General features: G+C 43.4%; 1 protein-coding gene across 1 annotated transcript in view; it reads right to left on the reverse strand.

The window, feature by feature from the left end:
• The window catches only part of SCFD2 (sec1 family domain containing 2), a 181,480-nt gene that overhangs the window by 4,057 nt on the left and 154,722 nt on the right, over positions 1-22,701 (reverse strand). Inside the window, exons 6-7 of the mRNA XM_035114140.2 lie at positions 17,490-17,635; positions 11,787-11,921 (exon numbers count right to left, since the gene is read on the reverse strand). Of these exons, the coding sequence (XP_034970031.2) occupies positions 11,787-11,921; positions 17,490-17,635 (281 nt within the window). The remainder of the gene's footprint in view (positions 1-11,786; positions 11,922-17,489; positions 17,636-22,701) is intronic.

A 22,701-nucleotide genomic window follows, 5' to 3' on the forward strand; every position in this document is an offset into this window, starting at 1 on the left:
ACAATATAAAACTAAAACATTATACATTAAAACAGCAGCAGTTAAAACAATTTGGAGCACCACATATTGAGATGCACCTTTGAATAATGATAATAACAAAGTTTTCAGGGTCTGTTTCAAAGCCAGGACACTAGAGGCCAGCATATCTCCCGGGGGAGGGGGGAATTCCAAGGGGCCACTCCAAAGAAGGCCCTCTCTTTTCTGCCTGGCAAGCAAACAGATCACGAACAGAGACCTCCTTTCCCTCCTAATTTACTTTGCCTTCCATTTTCTATGCCCATTTACCTATGCATCGTTGCTATGGTTGCAGCTTCACTGCTAAGATGGCTGCCCATCTTGTCAGATTAGAGAGAAGAGGAAACTGGATTCTCACTGCTTGATGACAGTAACAAAGCATGCACGTAGCAGCCTCCTAAACCACTTCTAGGCTGATGGTGTGGAAATCTTTTGTATAAATGCAACTTTAAAAAAAGTAATTTGCTTGATTTTCTCTTGCCATCTCCCAATGAAAAGATGCCAGTAATAGGTTTATTTAAAATAAGTCCCTTTCTAGCTTAACTATTAACACTGACAAGCTAGGAAGCAGCAGATCTGAAAGACATGGCGACAGCCAGATATTCTGCTGCCTGTTCTGTAACAGATTCATGAGTCAACTCAAAGAAGCCCTCGGAAGAGAGAACTGTCCTTTGTAAAGGAAGACATAAGGGCACCCTAGGTGGACAGACCAGAATGGAGAGAGGGGTGCTGTGCTACGCTAGCAACTAACTGCCTCATCTCACACACTGAAAAGCAGGTGTATTGCAATGCCATTTGTTATATGCATTTGCTCTGCCGTTGGAAAGCGCTAAAAGTTCCATGACCGGATGGGACCTGTACTGTCTATTATGGAGGGCTTCAAAACCACAAGCTTGAGTGTTGTTTTTGTTGTTTTTGTTTGCAAGGCTGGCGAAAGACATTTCACGGATAAAAAGAAGTGGCAGCGGGCTCAGGACCCCATGCAAAGTGGCTCAGGATTCCTTGCAGAGTGGTTCGATGGGAAGCAAAACACGAAACAAAAACGCAAGGACGACGCAGATTGCATTCCCTCCCTTCAGCCACCTCAAAGCAGGCAGGCTGCACCGAATGTGGTGGAGAGGCCACCAAACAGCAGGCATACACCCCAACATTCGTCAGAGGGGAATAGGGACATTTCTCACTCACTCCCAACTGACCCTCCTCAAACCCCCCATTTTTGGTGTCTCTCCACCCAGTGGCAAAGCTGCATGCTCCATTACCGGGGGCAGAGAGCAGGCGGGGGCATTGTTGGCGCTGCCCCGGGGGGGGGGGGTGGCACACATCCCGGGGGTGCGGTATGCCACCTGTGAGGCTGTGGTGCACTGCCTACAGGGGCATGGCGCACGTTCTGGGGGTGTGACGCACTGCTTGTGGGGGCCTGGCTCACGGCGCGTGCAGGGGTGCACAGTGCGTGTCGGGGGGGGGGGAGCCGCAATGGCACCGTACCGGAATAGTGGTGCCAGGGGGGGGGTCCACTCCCTCTGCACTCCCGTTCCTCCGCCAGTGTCCCTCCCCCCAGGATTTACACCACCAATACACCAACAGGACCCAGCACACACACCTGAGAAAACCCCTTAATCCTGATTTTATTTTATTTTATTCTTTGGTAAGTTTACAAAAAGAAAAACACACACCAACAAATACATTTTAGAAAGGAGAAAGATCAGACGTAGCACACAAAGCATTTCCCTTTTCTTTCTTTTTTTAAAAAAAATCAGGACTCCTTAAATTACGCTCCCCCTTTCTTCCTGCCCTGTGCCTGCACCTCAGGGCTGTTGTGTCACCTGAGACTGGGCTTCTCCAGCAGCCACTACAAGCTGCTCAAGGGAGGAGGTCCGCAACAGTGGACATAACAGGCCATGGGTTGCTTCCTTGCAGCCACTGCTGCCTCCGTCATCGCCCATGACAAATGCTAGCTCGTCCTCCTCCCCAAGCTATGTGGCGGTGGCACTGATGGGGGAAATGGGGACACTCCAGGATCAAATCAGAAGCTGGGATGGCTTTTGTAATTCCAGAACTGTCCCTGGAAAATAGGGACACTTGGAGGGTGTCTAGCAGGAGCTGCTTGTTGTTGCCATTTGGACAGTTTTCGTAGGTACCTTGGCCCTAATCTTCTAAAGGCAAAATAAGATAATAGTAATAGTAATAATAATAATTTAGTTATACCCCGCCCATCTGGCTGGGTTTCCCCAGCCACTCTGGGCGGCTTCCAACAGAAAAACAAAACAAAATAATCCATTAAACATTCAAAGCATCCCTAAACAGGGCTGCCTTCAGATGTCTTCTAAAAATCTGGTAGCTGTTTTTCTCTTTGACATCTGATGGGAGGGCGTTCCACAGGGCGGGTGCCACTACCGAGAAGGCCCTCTGCCTGGTTCCCTGCAACTTGGCTTCTCGCAACGAGGGAACCACCAGAAGGCCCTCGGTGCTGGACCTCAGTGTTCGGGCAGAACGATGGGGGTGGAGACGCTCCTTCAGGTATACTGGACCGAGGCCATTGAGGGCTTTAAAGGTCAGCACCAACACTTTGAATTGTGCTCGGAAACATACTGGGAGCCAATGTAGATCTTTCAAGACCAGTTTTTATTTGGGCAGGCCTGTGGCAAAGAAAAAGACAGGGCTGCATTCAGCCAAGTCATCCTATTCATGCAAGGAGCTCTGTGTGCACAATAGAACCCCCCCCCCCCCCCGTTTCCTCCCCTCTTGCACTTCTCCAAGCACAGCTATGATTTTATTTATGGACAGCATATTTTTAATGTTTCCATACTTTTCGTTTTGAATACTATGATACACCTTCCCTCACTAATTAAATTAAACCCCTGCTTAATTTGATCTTTTCTGGCTATGGCTAACCATTTGTCCTCTATTACATACAGTCAGCTACATTCACGTTCCCTCGCCACCAGTTCCCTCGCATGCTGTGTCACGCTCCTCAGAATGACTGGTAGGGGCTCTTTTGGTCTCTCAACAAGATTGTTTATGCAGTAGGAAGACTGAAACCCCTGTCAAGTGGTCTTCCCAGGTGCACAGCTCTTGAACACGTACATAATTTAAAATTAACACCGCTAATTGGCAATCAGATAACGGGCCACCTACAGAGATGGGGAGAAGGGCAGACAGACAATGTGTGGGTAATGTTTTCTCTCCACAATCTTCTTTTGCTGTGAGTTTTCAAGGGGAGGGGAGATTATAGTATGTTAGGATATATATCTCCTTGACTATTCCAAAGGCTCAAGTCTCCATTACAACCCATCTATGCTTATGGGGAAGTGGTGGAGCTTTGCAAGCAGGTCCAGGTTAGCATCTCCTGGTAGGGCTGGGAGAGACCCTTGTCTGAAGCACTGGAGAACAGCTGCCAGTCAGTGCAGAAAATACTGAGTTAGATGGACCGATGTCTAAAGAAGTTTCCAATTGAGGACCACAATACTTGAAGGATTGCCTCTCCCCATATGAACCAACCCAGACCCTGCAATCGTCATTTGAGGCCCTTGTTCGTGTGCCTCCTCCATGAGAGGTCCAGAGGGTGGCAACACAAGAAAAGGCCCTTTCTGTGGTGGCTCCCCATTTGTGGAATGCTCTCCCCAGGGGGACTCGCCTGGTGCCTTTGTTACATATCTTTAGGCCAAATACATCCCTCTTCTCCCAGCCCTTTGGCTAATTCAACAATTTATGGCCTTTTAAACTAGGAGGGTATTGTTTTTGTTTGTTACTGTGTTGTGTATTTTTGTGTTTTTATATTGTAAACTGCCCTGTGACCCTTGGATGAAGGGTGGTATATAAATAATAATACAGTGGAACCTTGGTTTAAGACAAATGATTCAGAACCCAAACGCCGAAAACCCGGAAGTGAATGCTTCCGTTTCCGAACGTGCCTCGGAGGTTGAACGGCTTCTGAGGTTCGTTTCTCCATTTTCTCAATGGAATTTGCTGAACACCCATTTTGGAAGTTGAAAGGTCTTCTGGAATGAACTATGTTCGACAACCGAGGTACCACTGTAGTAGTAGTAGTAGTAGTAGTAGTAGTAGTAATATTCCATTTTACATTCATGACAACTCAGTGAGGTAGCTCAGGCTGAGAGATAGTGAACTGCCCAGATTTCAGCGGGGGAGACAAAATAAAGATTCAGCAAGACCTAAGTACCAATCAGTTATTTGATAGGAAGTTCAATAGCAAAAAAATTCAGTGTAATTTAAGAGCTTTTTTTCAGTAATAATGATGATGATTTTGTACCTCAGAAGAACACAGCGGCAGGAGCAGCAAGCAATGCATTCCTTGGAGGCTACATGGGCTGCCTCTGTGAATCCTGCCACCCGAGGCAGTTTCCTCACCTTGCCTCATGGGTGGGCCAGCCCTATTTGGTTTTTTTTTTAGACATCTAGTTCAAAAAGTACATAATTATATTTGCACTAAACACGGTGAGACATAAATAAAATAGAGAGAAAGAGAAAGAGCACCTGTGTAGAAGGGAAAATGAAGGGCAGAGGGGAGAAAACCCAAAACTTTATACGTTACAAAGTCATTATTGTATTTCATCGGATCTTAACCCATTACAGTATTTGTAGGAATGGATTCCAAATATCATTGAATTTGTCCATGGCAAGTCTGCATTTATATGCAAGTTGTTCATATGTTGCGAGTTTGTGTAAGTCTTCAATCCAATCATAGAAGGGAGCCGCATTTTTATTTTTCCAATTCATCAGTCTCAGTCTTTTTGCCGTGGTCAGGGCATGGAGAGTCCACTCGTATTGTCCTTTTGGAAGGTTCCATGTGCTGGGCATATAATTCAAGAGGATATTTTGCTCTGTAAATGTGAGGTTGCTATGTCCTGTTCCGTTGATAGTTTCAGTTACCTTCTGCCAAAAATATTTCAATATAGGACAGCCCTGATCAGTAGTACCCATACCATCCAACATTTCTCCGATGAAAATAGGTACCTCCCTTTCCATAACAATAATTTAACTATTTATACTCCACACACTGGGTTGCTACTTTGGGCAACTTCCAATGTATATAAAAACATAATAAAACATTAAACATTAAAAAAAAACCTTCCCTATACAAGATTGCCTTCAGACGGCTCAGGGCATCAGATAACTCCAACATTTCTCCAATGAAAACATTCTGGGGTCAAATCAGAAAATGGGATGGCTACTTTAAATCAGGGATGTCCCTGGAAAATAGAGACACTTGGAAGGTCTGGTAGTACTTTGTAATGCTGCAGGCCTATGCAGAATTATGTACAGCAGGGGTCCCCAAACTAAGGCCCGGGGGCCGGATGCGGTCCAATCGCCTTCTAAATCCGGCCCGCGGACAGTCCGGGAATCAGCATGTTTTTACATGAGTAGAATGTGTCCTTTTATTTAAAATGCATCTCTGGGTTATTTGTGGGGCCTGCCTGGTCTTTTTACATGAGTAGAATGTGTCCTTTTATTTAAAACGCATCTCTGGGTTATTTGCGGGGCATAGGAATTCATTCATATTTTTTCCCAAAATATAGTCCGGCCCCCCACAAGGTCTGAGGGACAGTGGACCGGCCCCCTGCTGAAAAAGTTTGCTGACCCCTGATGTACAGTATGCCAAAACCTAGTGATTTCCAGTGGAGGCTGGTCCATTTGGCAAATGGGGCATTGCTCCACCAACCTCAGTCAGCCCACACCTGCATGTTTCTTTCAAGCACCCCAAGGGGTTGTCCTGGCTGCCATGTTCCTCAGACACAGCGTGGCCCTCATAAAATTTAGCAGAGAGAAGGATGGGGGGGGGAATGAGAATCAGTTGGCTCTGCCTATCATTGGCTCTGGTTCCACCTACTGTTGTTGGCTTTCCTGCCTTCTGCTCTAGTGACCCCATTCATTGATCATTTCAAAGGGCTTGGTTGGGCATGCCTACCCAAATGTGTAATAGGGTCAGGCTGCAAGTTGTTCCGCGATGTGGTTTAAAACACCAGGTGAGCGTATCCGTCACATTTGCTAAATGATGACCAAGGACATACAGACTCGACATACTGTCTGGTATACTCTTTTCACGGCAGCTATTCATGCACTGGTTTCCCGGGAAAAGAAGAAAGTGATGGATGTCAGCTGTCTTCTTCCTGTCCATCACCCTACTTCCACCGCAAGATGATATGCAGCATGACAGCATTTACTGGATAGCTACGTTTTTTGCAGAAACCAAACTATTTGCATACCTTAAATAAAAGCACACAGTTTGTGAAAGATCTCAACAGCCCCACTGAAAAGTAGGTCAAACAAGACTCCAAAATTGCTGAGCAGTACAGGAATATGAGCCGCTGTGCTGTTCAGCGACTTGTATGAGCTTAGCTGACATAAGTTAAAGAATAAATATTTAGGAAGATTACAGACAGAACTTTTGGCTACTCAGAATTAACGCTAGAATAAATGCCACAGTGACTTGGAGGTCCCTGGGCTATATCTGATATTGAGTGATACCATCTGCCACCACTGCCCTTGCCAAGATAAGAGAACTCATTGGAGTGGCTTTCCTGAAAACAAATTTCTGACAAGGGGCTTATATTATTCCCCCCCCCCCCTCTGAAAAGCTTCAACAACTTTTGTGTACGGATTTTCACTTTTTGAAATATGGCAACCCTAGCTTAATGCCTATATATTTTCCTAACATACTGGTAATTCTTCAGCAGCCTAGAAAAATTACCGCAGGTGCTAATAAGATTTTGCATCCTTTGTATTTTGACAACTTTTTTTAAAGAAAAGCTCCACATACTTCTACTTCTACCAAATGTGTATGAAATCATCTCTATAACTTTATTTTTAAAATCCGGCTATACTAGTGCCATAATATTTTTTTTAAAAAAATATCTTAACCAATGTTGTAACGACTTCTGAACATTTCCTTCGAATTAGGAATGACTTGAGAGAAGTAGATTTGTAGTCTTAGATGAAAAATGTCTATCTATACATACCGGTACATATCACCATTTTTCATCTGTGACTACAAATTGCGTAGCTTTCCCCTATTTTAAGTCATTATTCTCTGATTGTATCAAAATATGAAATGGCTTACAGTCCAACCTGATGCATGTTTATTCAGAAATATGTCCTATTTAGTTTAATGGGACTTGTCAGTTTTTAAGTGTGCTGAACCCAAACACCTAGGTCTTGGTTTCCTGTATTAACATGCTATCAGCTTGCCCTAGCAAAGACCCAATATACATTTATGTGGGACCAAGCCCCATTGAGCTCAGTGAAGCGTATTTCTCGGTAGGCAAGCCCAAGATTGTGTTGCAAACCTCAATGTTAACATGTTTGTGGAGTTAGAAAATGACTTTAAGGTTACTTAATGCGTACTGAAAGAAGTTATGAAATTTAACTGAGCTGCGTGTGCTTTCGTGATCTTGCTAACAAAAAAAATGCCTCGACAAATACTTTCCTTAAGTAAAAAATAAGCAAGCATCCAGACACATGGTGCGTATATAAAATAGTATCCCTTTTCAAAGGTCTGAAAGTCAAACCACGAATTCCAGATATGCATATTAAAATGCAGACTGCTTAGGCATGCAAGTTTTCAATTAAAACTGTTATGAAATAGGTTTTGGAACATTTCAAACACCCCCCCCCCCCGCTGTTTGTGGTTTTCTTTTCTTTTCTTCATTGGAACTGGACAATTTCTGAATGCAAATTAAACTGTGTGTGGACCTGGGGTACAATTGAGATTTTTGTTTTGAAGTGATCGGTGCCATGTGGCTAAATGTAGCAAGATTCCAAAAGGAGGATTTCTGATGGCAAGTTTTTATAACCTTATTATAATAGTTGAGGCGGCAAGGGAATCTAATGAGATTGGCTACTCTGAGGAGTTTCCACATCCTCTTCTTGTTTGTGTGCATCATGCCAGTTTCTTTGCTGGGATGCACTATATATTAAATGTTGTTCCTCACCCTGTAAGGAGAGTACATTGAGCTCCTTTCTGCTTCTTGAGGTACAACCTCAAAGGGTTATTGTGTGAGGGGATAAACGTGTGTGTGTGTGTGTGTGTGTGTGTGTGTGTGTGTGTGTGTGTGTGTGTGTTTGGGGGGGGGGATGACTATACCTGTAGTTGCATGCCTATATTGTCAGGGCCGTGCTGAAGCAGATTTAACAAACTGCTTGTGCCAACCACAAAGGGACCCAGGTGGCGCTGTGGGTTAAACCACAGAGTCTAGGGCTTGCTGATCAGAAGGTCGGCGGTTCGAATCCCTGAAACGGGGTGAGCTCCCGTTGCTCGGTCCCAGCTCCTGCCCACCTAGCAGTTCGAAAGCACATCAAAGTGCAAGTAGATAAATAGGGACCGCTCCGGCGGGAAGGTAAACGGCGTTTCCGTGCGCTGCTCTGGTTCGCCAGAAGCAGCTTTGTCATGCTGGCCACATGGCCCGGAAGCTGTCTGCGAACAAATGCCGGCTCCCGCGGCCTATAGAGCGAGATGAGCGCCGCAACCCCAGAGTCGGACATGACTGGACCTGATGGTCAGGGGCCCCTTTACCTTTACCTTGTGCCAACCACGTCTGGGAATCGTTTGTGAAGTGAACCTCTGGCGGCAAACGTTCAAAATGGCAGAGGTAAGAAAGGAAAGAGGCAGTCCAAGATATTATGCTGCCTAAGGACAGGATTCCGCCCCACCCATTCCACATACAGAAGCCAACCAGACTTGCAGCTGATTCCTGCTTCAACGCTGGGAACAGGACAGCCACGTCTGAGGGCAGCATTGAGCTAAAAGGCCACATGGCATGTACAGCTCTGTTCTTCAGTTGAGCGGAATATCAGGGGAAAAGGCCAGAGAAGCTGTCAGCCACTGCTGTCCCTCAACCCCCCCACCCCCATTGCCAGTACCTGCCATTTCAGGTAGCTGTTTCACTTTGCCTACTGGTGTCAGGTTTCATGCTACTGGTTCAGTCTTGCTGGGCGCAGAGCCTTGGGGGCACCGTAACTATGATTTGGAATGGAGTGAGAGGTGAAGGGGCACCAGATTTTGGCATCGCACAGGGCACCGCTGATATTAGATAGATACCCCAAGATCCAGCACCGAGCATAGTTATGAAGTATGAACAGTAACTGCGAAAAAGGCTTAGTCTATACTTAGGGCTCACCAGGACAAGAAAGGCAAGGGACCTGTGGTACAGAATCCATTTTTAGATAAGTCTTGGGGAGCCAGAGAACTGGGGAGCACTTCCACCTAGAAAACCAGATGAGCAAGAAAATATGTAGCAGAGCAATTTCGTGGCGTATCTATTAGTGGTCAAGAGCATGATTTGCGGACAATCTCTCAGGGATGCTTTCTAGGTAATATTTCCTGCCCCAAGACAGGTTTGATGGTGTCCCCTTTAAAAATATAGATTTCTTTCAGCTTAGGTAACGTCTATGGCTGTGGGTCTGTACTGCAGGATTTCCTAATTGCATTTGTGTGGCTTTGGTTTGCAGTGCTTACACTATATTTGCCTTTCTTCATTGATTCCTTCCCCTCTCTCCTATCTTTTATTGCTAGTCCCTCTCTCCCTACCTCCCACCCTGTAGCTGCCAAAGTGAATACTGGGCTGTCCCTTGAGAGCCATTTGAGGAGCTGCTTGCCTGCCTGTCACCTTCCTGAACAGATCTTGTTAATGACTCCCACAAGCTGTGCAACTTCATTAATCATTTTGGGGTGTATGTGTGTGATTAAGTGAGGAGGGAGAGAGGATTCGTACCCAGAGGAAAAGAAGGCCATTACATCGTATTTGAAACAGGGAAAGTGGGCACAGACAGTGCAGTTAAAGGCCTGGAAGGATCCCAGGACAAAATCGGCACAAATGTTCTTATCTCATGAATGGTGGTGAAAAAGCTAGTTTCCTCCCAAAGGTCAGTCAACATTCTGCAGCCAATCGGCACATGCAGATTTCATTGGGCTGCTTTGTTTTCCCCAAGTTTCCCCACTTAGGGGCTTTCTCCATGTAACTGGGGAGTTACTTGGAGAAGAAGATGCTGATTGCAAGGTGATGAAAAAGAAATGATTCATAATTTGCTGAAACATGAAGATTTGTTCCTGGCATGTATAATTCATAAGCACTTCATAATAATTCTTCTTCTTCTTTCTTTCTTTCAAAGTAAAGCTATTTTGAGAAATGCCATTTTGACGCAGTCACTGTTGTTTCCAATTTACTGCATAACTCACTACTTCCAATGCTTGTTTTTAAGAGCTTTAACCTTCTTTAAAAATTTTTAATAATTGAGTACTTTCTAATATATTCATCAGGAGAGATGTTTAAAAATACGTATACTGCAGAAACTAAGGTCCCCCCCCCCGCATCAGTCCTCAGTGATTCCCCCCCCCCCCCCGTCTCTTTCTTTCTTCCTGACTGACTGAAGTTAAGCTCTAGGGCCTGTGAAGCAGGCAAATCCTTTGATTGCAATGGTATTCTCTTTAGACCTACTTAATTTCAGCACCGGCAGACAAATGAGTGAGTGGATAAATTCTTTTTGGAAGCATAGTATGATGTTGAAGGGTGCAGCTATTAATTATGGACTGGAAATAAATGGTTTACATTTGCATTTGATGTGGAAACCAGCAGTTCCACTGCAAAATCAGTGAATGCAAAATCTGTTTATGTGGAATTGTAGGAATGAGTTCATCCCTTCTGGAGAAAAATACACTAATTCTGGCAATCAGCTGTGAACTAAACCCAAGCCCACCCTAGCAGGTGAAAGAGAGTTGAAGAACTGAAACCACTATTAACAGAGGCCGAGGGAATAGTCAGCACTTCTCTGTGGGCCTCAAGAAACCATCTTTGGATGCAGACTTCAAGAAACCGACTTTGGAGAGACTTCATCAGGCAAGGCCTCCTTCCACCTGCCTTGCCCCACCCTCCAGCCCTAGGAGTCCTCATAAGGGAGCTGTGCCTGGAGGAAGAATTGTGAGGGGAGAGACTTCACCAGGCAAGGCCTTCTTCCCCACCCTCCAGTCCCTGCTTTCTCATTTTGTATATTATTATTGTATGCTCTGTGGCTTGCTGTTGTTTCATTGATTGTAGTTTAGAAATTATTTAGAAGAGTGGATTTCTGTTTAATTTTTATATGCTGATATTATTATTCTACACTATTCTAATGATTGTTGAATGTTACTTTATTTGATGTAGGTTGCTTTTAAAGTTATGTTTTATTATCACATTTTTGTATTGCATTAGATTGTTATGAGGTGTACATTCATTGTTTATTCAGCTTGTAAACCACCTTGGGTATTGTAAGATGGAAAGATGGTATACAAATTAAAAGTGATGATGATGATACAAAGTGTTCAAAGTGGCTGACAAATATAAAATCGAACATAAAACAACGGCAAAACAACCACTAAAAATTCACATTATAAACAAAAAACAGCAGTGAAAAACAAAAAAGAGCCATACTCACCATCAGTACTTTTAGTAGCAACAGAACCAAACATTTGCTTAAAAAGGAGTTTTCCGTTCCCGATGGAAAACAATTAAAGAGAAAGAAAACCTAACCTTTTGGGGCAGGGAGTTCCAGAGCTACCACTTATGTATCAAATATAAACTTTAAAACTACAAAATGCATGTTCCGTATTCTACTGCAAGTCAAATGCCAAAGCCAGGTGTAGCCAATGACTTGTGCACATTCGGCAGAAAACTATGAGATAACAGCGTCACAGATAAAACGAGGCAGCTTCCTTTACCAAAAACAACTACACATTTACCTTTGTTAAGATGTACACGTGAGCAACTCCATAGCAACCTTACCTTCATAAACATACTAAACCCAGTTTTCAGAAGGTCTGTGAGCCCAGAAGACATGTGCTCAACATCAACAGAGTCAGGTCGATCAGGATTATATATCTCTTCCACCACTTGTTTCAGCAATGGTTTATAAGAGGCCTGGAAAGTATTAAACATTGAACGTAAGTGTATATATACAAGTGATTTCACAATGCACAACCCACTTGTGAAATTTACTGTGTTGGGATATGTTCATGGTCACTGTGGTAACTGCTTTAAAAAAAGAGGAAAAGGGAGTCGAGGCTGCCTAGAACTTGCTCACTGGAGGAGATAGTGTCTTGCTTGCTTGCTTTAGCCTGGAGAATAGAAGGTTAAGGGGTGATATGATAGCCATGTTCAAATATATAAAAGGATGTCATATAGAGGAGGGAGAAAGGTTGTTTTCTGCTGCTCCAGAGAAGCGGACACGGAGCAATGGATTCAAACTACAAGAAAGAAGATTCCACCTAAACATTAGGAAGAACTTCCTGACAGTAAGAGCTGTTCGGCAGTGGAATTTGCTACCAAGGAGTGTGGTGGAGTCTCCTTCTTTGGAGGTCTTTAAGCAGAGGCTTGACAGCCATCTGTCAGGAATGCTTTGATGGTGTTTCCTGCTTGGCAGGGGGTTGGACTGGATGGCCCTTGTGGTCTCTTCCAACTCTATGATTCTATGATTCTAATATATTGTCTAGAGACAGAGACAGGGCACACACACAGATATCTTTCATACTGCTTTTGCAACACGAGACAAACCAATTCTGCTTTATTTCGCTACTAATGTCGGGGAAACATTTTCAGCCTCTGCCTAGTTGATGGTTCAAACTGGACTATCGGGCCTCTGCATTGATTCCCATTGGTTGGCTCCACAAAGATACAAGCACTCAACTTCTTGGAAAATAAAAATTCAACAATCTGAACTTTAACTGAATTTGAAGACGAAGGGAGGAAAATGTACAGAAGCAACAGAATCCCAGGGAGTTCTTGCCTCTGCCTGGTATATTTGCTTTTGCCAAAAACAAAACAAAACCTTGTCATGACAAATAACATTAGTTCACTAGGTCCTAAGGTAAAGGTAAAGGGACCCCTGACCATTAGGTCCAGTCGTGACCGACTCTAGGGTTGCGCGCTCATCTCGCGTTATTGGCCGAGGGAGCTGGCGTACAGCTTCCAGGTCATGTGGCCAGCATGACAAAGCCACTTCTGGCGAACCAGAGCAGCGCACGGAAACGCCGTTTACCTTCCCACTGTAGCGGTACCTATTTATCTATTTGCATTTTGACGTGCTTTCAAACTGCTAGGTTGGCAGGAGCTGGGACCAAGCAACGGGAGCTCACCCTGTCACAGGGATTCGAACCGCCGACCTTCTGATCAGCAAGCCCTAGGCTCAGTGGTTTAACCCACAGCGCCACCTGGGTTCACTAGGTCCTAGCCTTGTGCAATTTTGGAGCTGCTATTTTGATATGAAGTAGTATTTAGATATGAATAGTATTTTGATATGAACAGAGATCAATCACTAATGGACTGAAGTCCCTCAACAGTAATGATTACCATTACCCTCTCTCAACACACACTGGCTGGGTTAAGGAGCAGTGGTGTTCCGATGGCTAACTAATCATGTACAGTATTAAACGCAGGCATGTAAAAAGGATGAATAGTTTAGTTATCTCACCTACTGCTGCTGGGCACACTGAGCTCCCTAAATGCAAGAGAGGGCGCAGACTGTGTAGGAGCTCTAAGCACATATCGCATGAGGGACCTTTCCCCACACTAGTCAGACATGCAGCCAGCCGGATAATGGACTCCACATCCAGTAGTGGTGGTGGACCTCTGCTCTGTCTCGATTGATGTATTGGGGGTGTATGTTTGAACATCCTTGCCATTTGCCCCTTCCAGGAGGAAGAATGTTCTCAGCACTAAGTGAAAGGATGCGGCATAGACATCATGGCTAAACACAGGGGCATCTGGATTGCCCTCTTATTTAGCACTGAAAGGGACCCTATCCAGCTAGAGGGAAAGCCTGAGAAGGTGCTGCCTTTTGTCTGAACAAAATTGCTCCCAGGCTTCCCACCTAGCTCTCCAGTTTCTTCTCCCCCGTCATGAAATGAGAGATCCTATGTTCCAGAGGGTGAATTGCAGCAAAGGATAGGATATCTAGACTAATGAAAAGTCTGGGTTATCTGGCTTTTAAAATGATTTTTATATGTTACAATCTTCTTTTGCTGTACTGTATATACAGCGCGGGTGGCGCTGTGGTTTAAACCACAGAGCCTAGGGCTTGCCGATCAGAAGGTTGGAGGTTCGAATCCCCGTGACGGGGTGAGCTCCCGTTGCTCGGACCCTGCTCCTGCCAACCTAGTAGTTCGAACGCATGTCAAAGTGCAAGTAGATAAATAGGTACCGCTCCGGTGGGAAGGTAAACGGTGTTTCCGTGTGCTGCTCTGGTTCGCCAGAAGCGGCTTAGTCATGCTGGCCACATGACCCGGAAGCTGTACGCCAGTTCCCTCGGCCAATAAAGCGAGATGAGCGCCACAACCCCAGAGTCGTCCACAACTGGACCTAATAATTAAGGGTCCCTTTACCTTTATATACTAAAAACGTTACTGAGAGTGTATCACTTCAGCATTTTGAAAATTGCTTTGAAAGGTTGTATTCAAAACTGCAAGCATATCATCTGGAAAACCAGCATCATAACTGAAGTTTTGATATAGAGCTGGTGAGGAACAGCATATTGTTCCTTTGAACATGTATTTTGCTGGTTCTTCAGGTCCCTGGATCCAACCGTAATGCAAATAAAATAAAGAAGGCACTTTAAACCAGAGGAATGCTTTTAGTGAAAGCTTACTGTATACAGTTTATAATGTTTTCTACATTTATACAATTACTGCAGATCTAAAGCAGTAACAATCAACTACTATAATTTCAGTAGCCAGTATTACAATCTACAAAACTGAATTAATGTGTTCCATTTATGGAAGCCAATGTTTCCTTACTGAGCTATTCCAAGAATGTCAATCTCTTTTTTTTTTTTTGTCAATCTCTAGTTTTCTTAGAAAACACATGTAGGAGTCATGCTGCAAAAATGATAAACAGAAGTGCCACTTACCTTAGACAGAAAAAAGAAAAACAAATGAGAAACTATCTACTTAAACTGAACAACCTGGGAAAGAAATGATTTTCTAAAACATTATAGCCATTAAAGACACCTTTTCGTGTCCAGCAGTTTACAATGTCAAATACTTTGCAGATCTTTTTATTCATGCAGCCACTAAGAAAATGTAGATGTGCCAATCAAAGCCTCCTCCAACACACATTTACATTTTAACTGAGCCAAGAAAGATGCAGCAGACATTAGCTGTGTGTTATATGACTGGCTGGGACTCAAAAACTTAAAATACGGCTTGTTGAACACACACAATTATTCCCTTGGGAAAGAGACACAAATTCATTCAAAATGATAAGCTTAAAAGGAAAAGGATGTCAAAACAGGAAATATGTGATATAAGCTTTGATTCAAAGCACACTTATTGGAAATAAATTCCACTGAAATAACCAGAACGTCTTCGTATTTAGGTTGGATCCAGATTTGGTTAATTATACAGTGGTACCTCTGGATACGTACCTGATCTGTTCTGGGGTGCCGTTTGCACCCCAAAAATTATGCATCCAGAGCAGCGCTTTTGAGCATGCACGAAGTACCGATAGAGCGCTTATGCACGGACGGCGAAACTCAGAAGTAAACACTTCCGGGTCTGCCGTGTTAAGTTGAAAATACGCAACCTGCAGCTAACGCAACCCGAGATATGACTGTACTTTAGTCATGGCTAAACGGCGTCCAGTCGTAAACGGCGTTTCCGTGCGCTGCTCTGGTTCGCCAGAAGCAGCTTTGTCATGCTGGCCACATGACCCGGAAGCTGCCTGCGGACAAACGTCGGCTCCCTCGGCCTATAGAGCGAGATGAGCGCCGCAACCCCAGAGTCGGACACGACTGGACCTGATGGTCAGGGGCCCCTTTACCTTTTAGGGACCCAGGTGGTGCTGTGGGTTAAACCACAGAGTCTAGGGCTTGCTGATCAGAAGGTTGGCGGTTCGAATCCCTGCAGCAGGGTGAGCTCCTGTTGCTTGGTCCCAGCTCCTGCCCACCTAGCAGTTCGAAAGCACATCAAAGTGCAAGTAGATAAATAGGGACCGCTCCGGCGGGAAGGTAAACGGTGTTTCCGTGCGCTGCTCTGGTTTTCCAGAAGCAGCTTTGTCATGCTGACCACATGACCCGGAAGCTGTCTGCGGACAAATGCCGGCTCCCGCGGCTTATAGAGCGAGATGAGCGCCGCAACCCCAGAGTCGGACACGACTGGACCTGATGGTCAGGGGCCCCTTTACCTTTTAAATACAAGTCACATTGAATTCAATGGGTCTATTCCAAGTAAGACTAACTAAATCTGGATTCAATCCATTGTAGTTACTGATTATCCATGGGGGGGGGGGGCAGCTGGACCCACTCTGGCCAAGGACCTGGGGATGGGTGATGGCATGATAGCCAGTAAACCATTAAACACCCCTGTCTATGCAACCAGATGAGGAAAAATGTTCTTTCTTACAGGGTGGGGGCAGGAATCCTCTCTTGCACTCTTCGTACTTCAAGTTTAAGACTACAGCAGGGAAAAAGAACCAATCAGTGCTTAACAATGGTACATCAGGGACATGATGCTATCTGAAATAAAGGGCTGAGAAATAGGAACATGGTGACAAATTGTCTAGAAAACATCAACATGTCACAAAAGGTGCTACCAAAAAGCGCAGAGTAAAAGCTTCAGTAACTGGTTGTTTCAAACTCTGATAAGTTACATAATATATTTGGGGGAGGGGAGTTTTACTGTTTCATGCACAGAAAATGTATCCAAAAAATATGCTATGCTTTGATTTCAATTCTTTTTAAGTTGGATACATTTAGTGGTTATTGCTAAATGTATGACTATTCTATAGAGTAGAGTAGAGTAAAAGGACCCCTGAATGGTTAAGTCCAGTCAAAGGCGACTATGGGGTTGTAGCGATCATCTCACCGCAGTGGTGCCTATTCATCTACTTGCACTGGTGTGCTTTCAAACTGCTACGTTGGCAGGAACTGGGACAGAGCAATGGGAGCTCACCCTGTTGCAGGGATTCAAACCACCGACTTTCTGATTGGCAAGCCCAGGGGCCCAGTGGGTTAGACCACAGTGCCACCCACATCCCTTTCTATTTTTTAGAGCAGGTGGCCTTCATGGGTATATGTAAGCTCCCTGAAACTGGTGAGACTAGCACAGAAACATTAGATGGATGGCAATGTTATAGCTGCTGCGGTTCAGTAGGTATCCTTCCAATTAAGCAATGACTCTTAAGAACATTGGAAGGAAAAGACAATTCTATAAACCCACTTGTAGATCAGTAGAATACATTCTGCCTTAAACAACCACAAAATCAGTCACATTTTGCTAAAGTTAGTTTTGCCAATGCTCCAAACCAGGGTTCCCTAAACTTGGGTCTCCAGCTGTTTTTGGGTTACAACTCCCATAATCCCTAGCTAGCAGAACCAGTGGTTAGGGATGATGGGATTTGTAGTTCAAAAACAGCTGGAGACCCAAGTTTGGGAAACACTGCTATACAGAGTAACATAGCTTGGATGAAAGGGGGAAAAAAGACACAGCAACTTGCCTGTTGAATTTGGCTTCCTGGAATATGTACAGAATTAAACTGCTTCATGTAAGCCCGAGCTCTTGCAACATCTTTGAGAGTCATAAAGATCTCATTCACTGCAGCTGTGGCCTTTTGAAATGTCAGATCAAGTGAAGACTCACAGCCTGGAACAACATGGAAAAAAATATTTGCTAGGTGAGGCCATTTTTTTTTAACCAACACAAATGAAAATAGTGGGGGAAGGGAAGAGGAATGGGGGGGGGGTGTTTCTCAAATTTAAGAGAAGGGATGGTCAACGTATGCATTCTTGAGAGGGTTCTCCATTCTCCAGATGGTAGTTCAACAAATCCCCCCAGATTTAAGAAGGCATCAACAGTTTGAACCTTGCATATGGCAACATTGGACAAGTCTTGTTAATCTCTCAACTACAATGCTGAAAATAGAAATATCAGTTTCTTTACCTAGAAAGTTTTAAAAGAACCACCACCACTTTAGCACCCCAATGTTGCTACCAAAAATAAAATAAGGTATCAAAAGCAGCTGTCATAAATAAATATATAACTTTCAAGAAATGCCCATTCAAGTCTCTTTTGTTCCTGTTTGTCTACATATATAACACACAGGTTGGACACACAGCATTCCAGAGGTTTTCCTTCTAATGTATTACAATGTATTTTGCTTCCTTAAAATTGTTTGCAGAGGATGTCCATGGACAATGGGATTAAATCAATGATAGGCGATATCTATCTGCCTTACACTGATCTTGCTAACATTTCAGTACAAATATGAAACAGCTGTGAAATTCATGTTCCCAAGGAAGCTTCAGAAAGTATCCCCCCCCCTTTGTTTCTACGTTATGGTTACTCCGTCTAAAATTAAATTTTAATCTTTGCATAACAACACAGCAAAGAGGTTTTGTATTCTCAGTGAATTGACTTGAAGCTCATTTCTCTAAAGAGACAGTTTTGAAAAGGCAACACAGTTTCCAGGATTACAAATGGACTGTTACAACAACTCTGAGGTTATTCTCTGCGAATAATAAACATGTTATAGCAAGTTTATAGATTCAATCGCATCAAGGACCTAAACAAAACTGTAGCACCACCATATTTTGGGGCCGTTGGCTAATATTTCTAAAATATTAGAAATTGCTTCTCTAATATTTTAAAACCGTCACCATCAATTATACCTGCTACCCACTGTTCAACCACATGGTCCCATCTTCAAATGGTAATATAATACAATAAAACACCCACACTCCTAAAATATCATGGTTGTTTGATAATAATGACAACTGCAGTAATAGTAATAAGCGTGGTTGATTTGATCTAAGCTGGGATGAAAAGGGCCCCAGTAACACTATGGCTGATACAATTGTCATGAAATGTGCTTGCCGTTAATAAAAGATAAAGCTTTAAAAATGACTCACACTTTCTCTACAGATATGAAAGGTTAGGTTATTTAAGCTTATTGAACTCGTGTAACAAAAAACACTGAAGTGATTTACAAAGAGAATGAAATAAAATAATAAAAATACGTACACATATTAAAAGCATAGTCAAAATAAGGTCTCACTGTTTAAGGGTGGAACAGTATTTTGTACATTTTGTGCACCAAATAACCCAGCTTCAGGTTAGAAGACTATTGTTTTTAATGTGCAGCTGACAATAATGCACAGTGTGTTCCTGCACAGTGTGTTCCTGGATTGAAAATATGCATGGACATACACGTAAATATAACTCAGATGTTGTAAAATCCAGTCCTGTTGGTTATGGACACCCTTCTTAACTTGAATCAAAAGAAAATGATAAGCAGCAGCAACTTAGAAGGAGACTGGTTTTGAAATTATTTATTGTCTGAAGTCTTCCCCACACATATTCTTATATGGTTAAAAAACGCAATTGAAGAAGGTTGCATGAAATCAAAGAGGTGACCATAGATGTAGCGGGAAGGTAAACGGTGTTTCCATGTGCTTTGGCTTCCGTCACGGTGTTCCGTTGCGGCAGAACCGGTTTAGTCATGCTGGCCACATGACCTGGAAAGCTGTCTGTGGACAAATGCCGGATCCCTTGGCCTGAAAGCGAGATGAGCGCCTTTGACTGGACTTCACCGTCCAGAGGTCCTTTACCTTTACCTTTACCTACCACAAACCCCATGCAATTTAGTTCTAATCCAACTGTGCTGTTCATGAGTGCAACAATACAGTGGTACCTTGGGTTAAGAACTTAATTTGTTCCCGAGGTCCGTTCTTAACCTGAAACTGTTCTTAACCTGAGGTACCACTTTAGCTAATGGGGCCTCCCGCTGCCGCTGCGCCGCTACCACACGATTTCTGTTCTCATCCTGAAGCAAAGTTCTTTACCTGAGGTACTATTTCTGGGTTAGCAGAGTCTGTAACCTGAAGCGTCTTTAACCTGAAGCGTCTGTAACCCGAGGTACCACTGTATCGGTAATCGTGATATTTTAGCTTATGTTGACCTTTCCCTTAAATGAACTGAACAAATAGAATTCCATGAAGTTAGTAATGGCTTTCAATATAATGCACAGAAATACTATTTTAATAAACTTCTTGCATTTCCATCCAGCTTAAAAAACATAAATCCAACCTCAGGAATAATTTCAAATTTAATTCTACTTCTAATATTGGATTTGAATTAAAAGAAAGTGAGCCTTTAACAAGAAAGAAGGCCAAGGCAAAAGTTAATATTTGAAAATCACACAATTTTCTTTTTTGACAGGATTAACATTTTCCTCAAACCATGAGTGGCAGCATGATTTGAAGTACACTTTGCACTCAGAATGACATTCAATAGAACATCTCTAGCAGAGGTGTTTATTGAGATTTACGTAGCTTATGAATCATATAAATCATTCATCTGATAATAATCCAAACAGCTTTGCAAACCTCTCTATCTTGATTTTTCAAAAAAAAAAAATTTAATCAAGGCTCTGTAGCTTTTCTGGGTTGAGGAGAGTAAATATAATACAATAGTCTATCTATCTGAAACTGAGCCAGCCGATTTCTCCAGCAAGGTAATGCAAACTCAGTTATTTTACCGGGTTATTTACAAAATTAATCATTTTGCTTTATGGCAGCGATTCCTCAATCACAAAAAGAAAGAAGACAAAAAGAGAGAGGCACATGGGCAAAAAAGGGAACACAAGATGACACAGATTTGCATAAAACTGACACCATGTCACATGTGACACCAGGTGTGCGGCAGGTAGTGCGTTGGCTGAAGAAAGAAGCGTAGAATTCCCCACTCATAAGTGGCAAGTTTGATTCTGTTCGGTTTGGGCATGTCGCCAGTGAGTCATGGCGGAGTTCAATCTTGCATGGCAGTATCTCTCTCCCCCCCCCCACTACCTGGGCCATCTTAGACAGGTGGGTGGGACAACCTACCTGTCAATCACCTGACAAGTGACAGGCAGGTGGTGGTCTCACCCACTTGTCAATGTGGGCTCGCCAGTGTGGGGAAGACTTGGGCTCTACTGAAAAGAATGATCCCCATCTCTATTAAGCAGACAGAGGAGCCAGCGGAAATGTTTTTGACTGATGACCACTAAGACTGCAACTCGAAACATGTTTACTAGGCATTAAGGATTCTGCTGCTGTGAATCATCAAGTGGTGGAGTTGGAATCTTAAGTGTTATTAAGAAGAGTAATAATATTAATAATATTAATTTGTGGTTGTTGTTGTTTAGTCGTTTAGTCATGTCCGACTCTTCGTGACCCCATGGACCAGAGCACGCCAGGCACTCCTGTCTTCCGCTGCCTCCCGCAGTTTGGTCAAACCCATGTTCGTAGCTTCGAGAACACTGTCCAACCATCTCATCCTCCGTCGTCCCCTTCTCCTAGTGCCCTCAATCTTTCCCAACATCAGGGTCTTTTCCAGGGAAATAATATTAATAATTTACATCAAAAAAACAGAATAAAACTTCAAACATTAAAAACTTCCCTAAACAAGGCTGCCCCTTCCAACTTGACAATTCTATGATTCTATTATTACAAAGCCTAAAAAGATTGGGCAGATCTTACTCTGAAACCTCCATATCCAAGGTCTGATAGAAGTACTGGATATTAATATCCACTCTGCATAGCCTTCCTCCTTTACTTGTGTGAAGGATTTTGCTGTGTTGTATTTATTTGAATGTGATCTCTCCCTAATCCCACAATTCATTCCTACTTGTGAATGCAGGGTTAGGGTGATCTTCCAGACAGAGCAACACTGTCACACATCACTGTGTGTGTTTTAGAAAAACTTAAAAGAGCCAACAACTTCCCTCCATCTTTCTAGCCCATCATCCCCCCCCCCAATGGATTATACTATCCAAGGTTTTGCACTGCCATCTTGAGAGGAGGAGGAAATGTTAAAATAGCATTCTGTGGGGGGAAACGTTGCCATTTACAGCGCCAACTTGTTTCTAACACTCAACACATTTTCATTAGCAGGCTGTAAAACTTTCAGACTGCCCAGGACTTTAGCAATCCACATAATAATTTATCAGAATAGAAAAGAACACTTGACAAAATCGCCCAGCAGCAGAATACAGCTAGTCTGAACCAAGCTTTGAAATCAAAGCCAGAACACTTCTGGTCTTTTCCTAAGAACCCCGTGCTGGGGGTTTATAGAGACATTTATAGAGACTATGATTTTCTCAAGCTATTTTTGCTTTAGACAGTTATGTTGGAAAAAGTTGTTTTTGCAAGAAATCATAGGCTCGCTTTCACTAAACACTGTAGCCCTTTCCAGCATTGGAATCTGTATACGTGAGGGTGTGGAACTGCGTGATACACCCCCTCCACCCTGATCTTCCTGCACTGAAGGGGGATTGTACAGCAAGTGTATTTGATTGAATGTACTTACAACTCTCCCCACAACCGCCCTGAGACCTCCAGGTATAGGGTGGTATATAAACAACAACAACAACAACAACAACAACAACAACTGGAAACCCTCAAAGTGCAAGGTTTCCAACTGGGCAGAGAATTGGTAAATGTGTTCAGCCAAACTCACAGATTTTCTTACTCAATGCAGGAGTTTCCTCACCCCATGGATACAGATTTTGAACACCTGAGGAGGAATTGTTTGACTTCAGAATCATTACCCTAAAAACTACAGTGTTCCTTGTTCACTGCCTGGTTTGACACCAGCTCTAGTAAGTTTTATCCTGAGAATACTTTCAAAGTAACTTACATTACTACCACAGGTACGATTTGAGCATCAAC

The sequence above is a fragment of the Zootoca vivipara genome, chromosome 9, assembly GCF_963506605.1.
Source record: "Zootoca vivipara chromosome 9, rZooViv1.1, whole genome shotgun sequence".
Taxonomy (NCBI): Eukaryota; Metazoa; Chordata; class Lepidosauria; order Squamata; family Lacertidae; genus Zootoca; species Zootoca vivipara.